Genomic DNA, 12,474 nt, shown 5'->3' with positions numbered 1-12,474 from the left:
AGGTTTATCTATAAACAAAGTTACTCAGAACGTCATAAAATATGATGTTTAGAAGTTAAAAGGTGCAATAACTTTAATTTTTTCTAGATATTTTTATTATTTTTAATTTTGGTTTAAAAAATTTACAGTGATGATTGAATCAAATGGAAAAAGAAGTATATTCAAAATAAAACTTCACTATTTCTTGTTCATGGCACCATAATGTAACTTAGTAACTTAATCTGTTATTTATATGTATTGATTGCCAGTAGGTAAACTGGGAGTAATATGCAGTAAGCAGATTCAGGAAATTTCATGCAAAGAATAAACATGAACAGGGAAGGAAAAGACTCAATGTCAGTGTAAAACAAAAAATAATGAAGAGCTTTATTCACACAAACAAAGAAGGTTCTTCTTGATCTTACTGAACTAGCTGGCTTCAAAGTTCGTTGCATGACTTCACTGACCTCTGGAAATGGAGAAGAATATGTCTTCATAAGATGGAAACCAGAGAAAAAATTTATGATATATTGCCTTGTTAAATTGGAATGTTTCTTATAAGATATCCCGAAGTCCTAAATTACCTACATCAGTGATCATGCTCATTATAAATATTTCAGAGAGATAAACCCCTAACTTGTACCAATTTTAAAAGTCTCTCAACCAACCCTCAAGGATCACAATGCACACCCTAGGTTAGCAATAGCATAAAAACAAGGTCAAGCAAGTATAAGCTTTACTGAACAGTTTGTTGAAATGTGTAACTCTCGTCTAAGACCGAGGGTTAGCTCAAGTTACGTCCTTTCACATCTTGTTTACAAGGATATCACTCTTTGCCAGGGTAGATGTTGAGATGCATATGTTGGATGAAGTTCATAAGGAGGATTTGCAGTGTTGTCAGATACAACAGCCAGTGTCTTTATCTTGATCCTGGAAGCTTCCAGGCTAATATGGCATACTTATGGTGGTGAGGTTGATGCAAAATGTTGTTGACTTTACTTAAGGATGACACATTTGTCAATATGTGTATGACTTGGGGTATTGTGAATGGGAGATGATGATGCTGAAGGAATATATCCACCAGCTTAAACTACTTCATTGAAAGGTGAATAAATACACATCTTACCGTGAAGATGATGACTACTTGAGCAGTTTAGAACCTTTCAGCAAGATGTGCTTCCAAAGCCACTAACAGTCTACTGATAGCCCAAATGATTATAATTTCATTTAAAAGCAAAAAATTATAGTCTGGCAATGGCTCTAGTTTGTTGAGTTCTATAGGCAGTTTTATTGAAAAAAAAAAGTTATTGAATCTGAGACATGGAACTGTAAACTTTTTATGTTTTCTGATCAGTTACTTCTTCTAGCAAGTAATGTTAGTAACTCATGAAGAATCAACCAGAATCTCCAAAAGAACACAAATTCATAAATAACTTTTATTTAGTATTTGTATTTTTAAAACTTGAAAACACTTTACCTTAGTTTAAGACTGGTAAGTTGTTGCACTTGTATATGTTTTAGGAATTCTTTTATGGAATGGCTCTGATTTAGTTTGTGTTTTACTTTTGTGTAGTTAACACTTTTATTGTAAACTGGGTTTTAAGTTCCATTTTACATAAGTAGTGGTTAGTTATTTGGTAGCATATAATACTTAATTACCAAATTTTCAACTATAATTGAAAAAATAACAAAAAGAGACAAAACTTACAAAGTAATTGTAGTTTAGTTCATGTTATGGTTAGTTATGAAAAATAATTTACTAAAGTAGGCTTAGTATTGTAAATAACTGGAAATATTCCTTCATAAAAAGGTGTAACAGGTGTGGTTTAGTTGTGGGTTTGACTATCACTTATAAATTAACTTTATTTATTACCAGGATCTTTTTGTATAATCATGGGTAAAGCTCACAAGCCACCAACTTAGGAAGTTTAGGTAAATAATAAGAACTATGGCTAAGAGATTGATAGAACATAGAACATGAATTTATTCAAAAATATATATATACATAACTGAGAAGTTCAATATTTCAACAACTCAAGTAATTCTTTAAAAATTCTTCTAATATACTCATCAATACTTCAACTACAGTTAGCAATTTATCAGTTAGTTCAATCCTTAATAACATACTCAAGTGATTATGTTACTAGACTAGACAGACATGTCAGTTCAACTTACCCAAAGTTTAATCAGTGAAAGTTTCAATCTCAGCCAAAACAGACATCTTGTTAGCAACGACTGCTGAACTGAATGTAAATGGTCTGCTGAATGGACTGCACTGGCTGACTGGCTCTTAACCATGGCCTTTATAGTTGCTGGACAGGATGTTCGTATTGTTCCAAGTAAAACTAAAACCATAACTACAGCACATGATTCTAATTTTGGCTCGGCTATTTTGCATGTAATACTATGACATCTTACTAGTTCTGCACACATTACTGAAGCTCCTGTTTTTATTTATTTTTTCTTAGAATTTGGTGCATCCTTCTTGGTATGATATCTGTAATTTAAGCTGTAGCCTGCATGTGTTCTTCAAGTATAAACATATATGCTCTTTAGAGCTTGAATTTCCTTTTCTAATTCCATTGCTTCGTCACCTCTGAACTTTTTCCTGAACTTGGTATACAATATCTCGTCCACTCTTGACAACCATGTCTTAAATTTCATAAACATCCTGCTGACTTAATAACATCTCTTTCCTGATGATAAGATAGGTTTTTGCTATCTAATATTACAGCCCTGGAATTATACTTCTAATGAAATATATGTCCTTGTTGTTTCTCCATTACTTTATTTGGTTATCCAGCACACTTTTTGATGTCAGTATTGAAAGTTTATCTTACCTTATTTGGTTATCCAGCACACTTTTTGATGTCAGTATTGAAAGTTTATCTTACCTTAATTGGTTAGCAACTACATAATTTACTTTTGATGGCATTCAGTTTGCTGTATAATTGCTAACTGATTTCTTTCCAGAAAATTGTAAAGCACTAAACACTTACTATCAAGCAATTGTTTCAAAGATGTAAACGTCAAGACATATAGCACAGAATTGTATGATAAGCAGTGAGGGATGTTCTATAAGGTATTTTTAAGTTGTAAAAGTAGATTCTGCAGTTTAGAGCAAGCCTTAAAAAGTAATTTTTTTATGTTCACTCTTAGTATTGTATTTAGACAATATTTCTGTCACCATAAGTAGTATTTTATCTGTTATATCTACTCAAAACTTTCAAAAACATCATCAGTGTCACCTCTCATAGAAATCTGTTAACTGCCTCAAGAGGGTCCCCCTGTGGGATAGCAGTGAAGTCTGTGACCTTACAATGCCAAAATCTAGGGTTCGATTCTCTGCGGTGGGCACAGCAGATAGCTCAGTGTGGCTTTGCTATGAAGCAAACAAACAAGACTCAAGAATATTAATTACTGAAAGTACTAGCAGAGACACGCAAAACATTTGCAGTCAAATTAGTATCTTTACTCCATTAGTACTTCTTTAAATACAGAATTTCTAGAATAATACAAAATAATTCTAATCCCAGACACCAAAGTATACAAGTCCATTGGTCTTAAGCCTAACATTAGTTAAACCTTTATGAAGTAGGGCCTAATATTTACCATACTTAATACTATCAAAAAATAAACTTATAATATTATTCTGCAACATAACATTAGACATTTTTAAAAACTTTGATAAATTTTTAATACGTTGTTGTGCACAGGTACAATCCTCACTTTCTTGATTGGCATTCTCGTGTATAGATGTGTATTTTATGCTCTTCATGTGACTGCACAATTTTTATTGTGTTTGATCATCAATTAATATCAGTTTCAAGTTCATGTTTTTACTTGTTTATTTGTGAGATGTTTCTGTTTCTCGAATTCGACTTTGTTCATATGAATTTGGGTTTCTGCTGGCAGTTGATAATTTTCCCTCCATAAGTAAACAGCGGTTATAACACTCGGCTTTAGTCTCAGGTTTCACGATGTCTGCTGAGAAAGCACTGATTTTTGTAAGGAGGGAATTCATTGAGCCAGTGATTTTTTTCTTTTCAAGATAGGGAGATATGTGGTAAGTTTTTCAGTGTATTTCTCACTCCCAATAGATATACTTATGTTCAAGGAGTTTATGTGAGCTCGTGTGTATGGATCTAATTTCCGCACTCAATAATTTATGTCATTCATGTCTTCTCTGGTCAGTATTGTGGAAGTTCGAATTTTAGGTTTCTTTAGTTTACAACTTGTGTTTAGAGTTTGTTTCTTGCATTAATGTCATTTAATATTTTAAATTTTTTCACTGTTAATGTTATTTAGTTACAAGTTCCTTTTTTTTGTACCTTTACTACTAGTCACATCTAATTGGGGATAAGTTTTGAGTCAACCTTTATTTTTGTTTATTGGGAACCATTTTATTCTAATGTCCTTTAGGGTAAGTTTTCTTTTTGTGTCCTTTGTCTTTTAGTTTCTTTGAATTGACTTCTGTGTTCTATGTTTAAGGGTCGTTTATCTTATCAGTCCCTTTAATGGTTTTGTACTTTAGGTGTTACTTATTATTTTATGTTTTAGGTCGATTTTCTTAGTTTTGCAGGTATGTTACTTTTAAACTCTTTTTAGACTACACATTATTAAGTTTTTGTTAGTTTATTAGTTCTGTGTACTTTCTTCAATTTCTTTAGTTTATGTGTTTTTTTGTCTACACTTCACAACAGGTCTGATCTTTTTACTTGTTATCTATGATGGTTTCTGGCTTCTGTTTTGCTCCCCCTGTACTCATTTCCCAGATTTCCTCCCCTCCTCCTTGGTATTGGACCTTGTCTGGTCTTCTTGCTCAGTCTGTTCTTGTCCTATTACACAACAGAGCTGTCTAATGTGTGGAGCCCACTCAACCAGGAGTTTACTTTGTCTCCCTATACACGAGAGTTTAAAGTTCCTTTCATGATTTGTACTGGTTGTATAAATATCTGCAATCGCCTTGCTTTTTCATGGAGTCCTACCTCTCATTTTGGTGGGTAATTATGCTCCAGTGTCACATTTTTTTCTTTGGCTTTATGCGAGATTTGCCTTCCTGTTCTGGGCACTCACAGATTGTCTTTCATCAAATATGTATGTTTTGTGAAGTGGTATGCATTTGCATATCATCTTCATTTGTTGGGTCTTCAGACTCACATTTTCTGGACAACAGGCTTCTGCTCACTTCTTCCTGGGCCCAGTCAGTCACTCACACCTACTTCTTTCTTCGAGAAGCTTCTCAGGTTGGTGTCTTTTCTATTTGGAGAAGTCCTTTACTATCCTCTTAAAGTATCTTATTCATTTGGGGGTTCTCTTCACTGCCTTTTTTTGGTCAAGCCCAGCCTTCTCCACTTTGGCTCTAGGATATTGAGTGGACAGTCATGTTTCCCATCCCTTCTCATTTTCTCTATGTCTGTGAGGTTCTCTCTCTTTTGGGATGTGGTCTTCCTTGGAAGTGCTCATTCCCTTGGGTCAGACACACATGCATTCCCTTCATTGGATATTTTTCCACCAGTGGAACTTTCCTCATGATCCCTTGAACCATCCCATTTTCCTCGATTCCCCTGAGTTTTTGAGTCAGTGGTCAGTTGAGGAGGCTACACTCCATATCCACATCCTGGTACCTTGGCAGTTCATTGGCTCTGTATCCTTTCCTCCCTTTCCTGCTGGAGAGAATGGTTTTGGTTTTTTTTGCAATTTCACTATCATCAACTTTATCACCTGGAAAGGGGAAACCATGTACTGATCTCAGTCTGGTCAGACTGGATTTTGTATATTGGGCCAATGACCTTGATGTGACCATTCTGGTGGGTCGTGTTCCCTGAGTTCTGATTCTTGTGGCCGATCACTTATCACGTCTCCACTAGGTTTTCCAAAGAATGCTCTATTCATCCTCAAGTTTTTCTGTGGGTGTGTTCTCAACAGGGAACACTGTATATTTGTATGTGTTTTCCATTCACTGGTATGCCACACTTTCTTCCTTTTAGTCTTCAGTTCCTCATTCTTCAGCTGTGTAGATAGATGTTTTTGGTTAAGATATGCTCTACCCTCCAATTTGGCTAACCTTCTGGGTCTTTTCTCTTATCTAGACCAAACCTTGTTGTGCTCTGCTGATTCTTCTGTATTGGCCACTCAGATGTGGTTCCCTCTGCTCTGGCCCTTACTGGCCTTATTCTTTTCTTGTCCTGTCCACTCCTCAGTCATCTCTGTTCTGACATTTTTTTCATCCAGACATCTCCACATTCCTTCAGACTCCTCCTATTCTGGATCTTTTCCCTTATGTAGACCCGTCCTTCGTGTGTTCTGTTAGTTGCTCCGGATTGGCCAGCACCAACATATTTCCGTCTGCTTTGGCCCTTCATGGAGCAACAGACCCTGCCCCTTTCTCTGTCCTGTTCACTCTTCTGTCCACCATGATCAGTCATTTTTCATTCTGTTGTCACCATACTCTATCTTTCTTTGTGCCCTTTGTCTGGTCCTGTGCCATAGCTCAGGGACTCACCACTTTGGTCACATCTTTCGTTGCGTACTTCTTTTGCCCCTCCTCTTTGTCTATGTACCAGAGGCATAAGTCTTGCTTCAGTCTTTGGTCTTCTCACCAGGAATTTCATCCCTCCTGTACTTATGTTCATCACCTGTCCCAGCTCTTCATCTGGTTGTTTGTTCAGGGTTTGTCTGTTTCAACTGTTGCTCTTTATAAAGCTGCCCTGTCAAACTTCCTCATTTCTCCCTCTTCCAGAAAGTTTCTCTTCACTGAGTTGTTCCATTTCTTTCATCTGGTCCATCTGACACATTTCCTTTGTTCTGCCAGATTGGGATCTCCATATTGTTCTTCCTATCCTGTCTGGTTCTCCCTTTGAACTCATTGCAATTTGTTCCTTGTAAGATATTTTTCGTATGGCCTCAATCATCCTCCTACTAGCATACAGTCATCATCATTATTCCAATTTTTATGACATTCTCTACAATTTCTCATATGTTTTTAGTTATTCAGATCCGGCATTCTTTCCATGGACTTGGGCTGCTGAGGTAGGTTGTTTTGCCTTTTCTTCTCTTCCCTTGCTTTTCCCACCTGTATTCCAATTCGTTTCCAGATCATCTCCTTTGTCCAGTTCATTTCCTGCTCTGTTATTTGGCTTGTACTGTCTCCTTTTGTTGTTCTCTTCTCTGTCTCATTGTTCCATGACATTCTTGTTTTCCCTGATCTTTCTCCTATTATGCTCATGGGTTGGGTTCATCAACTCCTATACCTGGCATATTTGGATGTGTCCCTGACCAGTCACCATATACATTTCGTTTTTTCACACTTAATTCGTCATCTAACTGTCTTTAACTGCTCGACTCCATCGTCATTTGACGGAGACCATTGAGGCCAGTATGTGGATAACTTTCTGACCTTTGTCACTCTTTCTTTGCACAACTTTGCTGTGTCTTCCTTGGGAGGATATCGACTTCCTCCTGTGGCAATTCCACACACATCTGTTCACCTGTGACTGGGGTAAGTTGTCATATTATTATTTTTTCTCTCTCTTTTATCATTTCAGGATCCCACCTGGTGGCGGGTGTTGCCTGGTCAGGTATGCTGAATTTTATATCTTAGCACTATATCTGTATACTCTCAAAAGCTCGCTGTGGAGATGGGGTGTTTCTGTAAGACCACTGGAAGCTTTTCTGGTAGTGTATCTCCATTTATATATCACATTTTTTTATCAATATTTTTCTATCTATATATATAAATATATATCATAATGACCATCACTCATAAACTTCATGAGTAAAGCAGATAGGGATTTTTGCCCATTCCTGCTGACCCGTGATTCTTACAATCTGGGTCTTTTTGCTTTTAAAAATAGGGAAAAACAGACATCCATTGCACTGTCTTTGGTGGGTTGTTCATCCGAACCCCTCAATGCATCTCCCCCTCTCTTTCTTCTAGTGGGGTCCTTGCCACTTCCACTGGATGTTTCCTGCCCAGATGGACTGCACTTGGCATAATCCACTGTATATCAAGGGGCTTTCCCCCAGATGGTTTTGCCTGAGTAGACTTCACTTGACTATCTTGATATCAATCGAGGGTGTTTCACCTGTATTTTTTGCCTGGGTGTACTGCACTTGTTGATTTTACAAACTCATGCAAGGCACTTCCATGTTATTTTTGGCCTTGGACCACACTCGGTATAATACATCATATCCCAAGGCACTTCCCTGGATGTTTTCTGCCTGGATGGACCGCAATTGCCCTATTAGTATGTGTTCTTCTAGCCCTAGCCACGTATTCTATTCATTTCCACCATACGTGTGTTATCTTCTTTATTGGGTGAAGAACATACCTGGTTCAGAAGTAGTGCTATACCCCACAGGTGTGCTTTGTATTTTAATTGTGGCACACCTGCCTTTTTTAGCAGTTGCTCTCTGCTTGATTATTTGTTTTTGCACCTTCACTGGCCCCCTCATCTTTCCAATATGGGAATCTAGCTATGGGAGGGCAGAGGTAGTACTGTTTCGGAAGTTAAGATTTTCTAACACTGAAAATGTATTTCCAATAGGTACTTACCTCCTCTCACCCGCTTCCCACTTTTCCACCCCACTAATTTGCCAGTATTTTTGGGTTTGTATATGCCAATTCTCGAAAATGTAGATTGTGCCACAAGGGTAGAGGGAGCTACCTGTGCTTGTATAGAGAGCGCAATGGGATTGGTGGAGGGTAATCACATGATCAGCACATGTTGCTGCAATGATGCAAAAAATATAGGATTATAAAAGACTAGTGCACTTTTAAAAAGTTTACCAATGCCTAGAAGACAAATGAAGGTCTAACTAGCTATGGGTTAAAGGGGGTAAGTACCTATCGGAAATACATTTTCAGTGTTAGAAAATGTTAACGTTCAACCTGAAGTCTTCTCTTAATACTTATTGTGTCTAATTCAACAGTAAAACATTTATTAACTCTTTCAGCACAGGTTTGGTCCGTAGGATCGACCTCGTAACCATATTGTGCTTTTTATAGTTTCATGCTATAACTCTTAACTTAGTAAGCAAACTTAGTAAACAAAATTTGGCAGATTATCAATAAACATTACAAGGCTTTTGTCCACAAAATATAAAATTTTTTTAATAAGTCATAAGGTTTTTTAAGTAATGTTTTTTTCTTTTTGCAGGTTGCCTATCTAACATGCAAAGTAATTTTCATTTTCAGATTAAAAATACTTTTGTGTTTTAAAATTTTCAAATGTCACATGTAAAATCTTTATAGCCTCCAGATAATTATCAAACATTTGTTAAGAAAAATCTTTTATATTATCTGTTGTTTTCACTATCGAATCTCTGTACAGGTTTAGTAAATTTGACCAATCTCTTAACCACCACAAAAAATTTAGATGTAAATATAAATTATGCTTTTTTCGTTCTAGAATTACTACAGGTTATAACTTGAAAACACAGATGCTTAGTCTAAATAGCTTAAATGTTATAACATTATAGATTTATATATATTTATTATTTTTATTATATTGACCTTTCAGCCATATCTGGCTAACATTACAGAAGTTACAATGGCATGACGCACATGCACTCATTACTGTATCCAATAATATAAAACTGACCTTTAGGCTTTACAAAATTACTGTCTTGGCTTTGTTGTAGTGGACTAGTATAAAATACAGTCATATTTCAGTTATAATACATTATTTATAAATAAGTTCTTAAACTTATTTTTCTTAAAACATAGAACAGTAAATAGAGAAGTATAGCAAACAATTATCTCTTCTAGTTATGACCTTTGTCTTGCTGCTTGTCTTAGATTGCTAAATCTTATACAATTTTGCACGTGAAGGAGGTGAAGCGAAATAATTTTTTTAGGTTTTATATATACATTAGACATAACCAAAAAATCATAATTTACAATACAGATACCATAGAATTCCACTATAATTTATCAAGCTTAGTAACTGAGCTTTATTTGAGTCTAAAAGAATATTTCATTTTGAGCAGACTAAAGACTCAACTTACTAGCTTGAAGTCTTGTATCGAAAGAACGATATGACATCATAATACTTCAAAATGGCTGAGAAAGCCACTAGGGGGACATTCTGAGCTTTCGATTGGTTATTCACATGTCATTGACAGAAGTAAGTGTGTATAAGGAAGTGTTTCCAAAAATGGAAAGAGGTGGGCAGGCCCACTGTGTGTGATTCAGTACATGAGGGATATCTCGGCAAATAGAAAAGATAGGATGTTTTTATTTTATATTCTAGCTTGTTAATATCAATAATTTGAGTTCCTAATTCATAAGAAACTATAGATTTTGTATTTGGACATCCCAAACATCTAATTTGAACCAGTGTTGCATTTAAGATACCACGTGACACACAGAAATTTATGTTTAGGTGTGTTTTTTTAATTAAGAAATTAAATAATATATAATACTAACATTTGAATTATAATCTACAATTTGATACCAAACTTACTAACATAAATAGTAGTTCAATATAATTTTAACTGTGAGTCAACAAATGCATTGACATGGCCTTTGATCCATGACCCATTTGGAGAGGGTTAAAGAATTTTATGGTAGATTTTCGTTATTTTCTCAGATGCATGTGAATTCTTGTTTTGTTAGATTGTCAGAACTGGTTATTTGAGCTGTTATTCTTTTTTTTTTCAATGCTGTTACCAGCTTATTAAACAAATTCGACCTGAAGTCTTCTCGGAATTCTTATTATGTCTAGTTCGACAGAAAACTATTACACCAGAAGAAGCAGTAGCAATTTTGCAGGTAAAAAAAAAGAGCTCACAACAATGTTAATAAAGAAAAGATCATAATTATATGAAAATTCTCAAACCATAACCAAATTAAATTTTAAGCAACTGGAGAGATGTATTTCATTGTCTTTGTCATGTCATTGATGTTGAATGATAGAAATTGTATTTATAACTTGAGCATTTCCATTTTCAAATCCTAAACATTTGAAAATTAATACAAGTACAATGTTTTAAGGTTTTATTCCAACAAAAATAAAGTTTGGTTTTAAGTTGGATCCAGGACTTACTAACCATATGAATCTTTTATTAAGGTTAAATGTATGTGAATGAATTTTTTTTGTGTTTAACAGAATCAACCATCACATGATATATATATGTTTAGGATTTAGAAAATATTAATGTTTTAATAACATTTTTATATAAGAAGAATGCAAAGTGAAAAACGTCTAATCTTACAAAGAACACAACTTTTTTGTTCCAAAATAATGGCTTCCTTGTTTATATATGTTTTTCTAGTCAGAAGCACCAGGGAGAGAATTTTACCAAGTTCCATTACTCAGGGATTTTCTTGAATCTTTCCTCAGTGGTAGGTTTATAAAACTATTAAACATTTTAGAGCAACAGACTATGTATACATTAGTGTTTTGTTGTCTTATTATAATATACATTATATTAGACATTTTTATTGTCATAACCAGTAACATATAAAAGTTATCCTTTTGTTGTTGTTCTTGCTATCATAATTTAAGTTTTCAACCTACTAAACACTTGTTCTAATAACCAATATTGCATACCCTTTAAACATGTGGAGATGGGCTTGATCAATTTTATTGACTTCCTAACCATTATACTATTTATACTATAAATCTGAATTTACTTAAATTCATAAAATTTGGTAAGTTTTTCGTAAACATTACAAGTATGTTGTACACAAAAAGTCAAACTTTTTAATACAGTATTTTTACTAAAGATTTGTCTGTGAATTTATGAAACCTTTACTGAGTGTAAGGTGATTTTCATTTTAAGAGTGAAGATACTTCTTTCTTTTCATCATAGTTTTCATATTCCATTTGCATAACCCCTAGAACCTCCTAAATGAATATCAATTTGCTTTTGGAAAACTTTATTTCTATTTTATCTGCCATAATACTAGTAAAATAATTTATCTACAGTGAATGAAATGTTGAAAAATATGAAATGAAATCGAAAATACCTTTTTTTTTCAGGATTCCTTTAAGAGTGATCACAAGTATCTTTGTAATTTATGTCTTCTTATCTAATTTAATAAGTTTCTAATTTTTAGGGTTAACTAATTTTAAATAAAATTTATAGCAATATATAAAATACATTAATAAAAACAAAAAAATGTAACACCTACTTTAGCCTTGAGGTCTTTTGCACTTGAGTGAATTGTTCAGTAAGCCCATTTTTTTCTCACTGTTTTGGCTCTTCAAAAAGAATTAATATGGCTTTCAAATATGTATTTTAGTACACAAAAAATGTATTGGACACTAAAATAAAATGTCTCAAACTACTGTAGTTTATCTGACTTTCTAAAGTAGTCAATAAATAGTGGCTGGAGATGGCTTGAATGGGTAATGAAGAAAAACTTTAATATAAGTTTAACATAACAGCAAATGTACAACGTTTCGACAAGGTTTTGTCCTCATGAAACATTGTCGAAATGTTGTACATTTGCTGTTATGTCAAATTTATATTAAAGTTTTTCTT

At 34.4% G+C, this 12,474-nt stretch overlaps 1 protein-coding gene across 4 annotated transcripts in view; it reads left to right on the top strand.

The window, feature by feature from the left end:
* Positions 1-12,474, top strand: part of LOC106468621 (Hermansky-Pudlak syndrome 3 protein-like) — a 112,356-nt gene that overhangs the window by 70,784 nt on the left and 29,098 nt on the right. For all 4 annotated transcript variants that reach the window (XM_022396968.1, XM_022396966.1, XM_022396967.1 and 1 more), the window contains exons 14-15: positions 10,658-10,756; positions 11,260-11,329. In XM_022396968.1, coding sequence (XP_022252676.1) covers positions 10,658-10,756; positions 11,260-11,329 — 169 coding nt within the window. The remainder of the gene's footprint in view (positions 1-10,657; positions 10,757-11,259; positions 11,330-12,474) is intronic.

The sequence above is a fragment of the Limulus polyphemus genome, unplaced genomic scaffold, assembly GCF_000517525.1.
Source record: "Limulus polyphemus unplaced genomic scaffold, Limulus_polyphemus-2.1.2 Scaffold3082, whole genome shotgun sequence".
Lineage (NCBI taxonomy): Eukaryota > Metazoa > Arthropoda > Merostomata > Xiphosura > Limulidae > Limulus > Limulus polyphemus.
The sequence above is the reverse complement of the archived record's forward strand: the minus strand, read 5'-3'. Positions and strand labels throughout refer to the sequence as shown.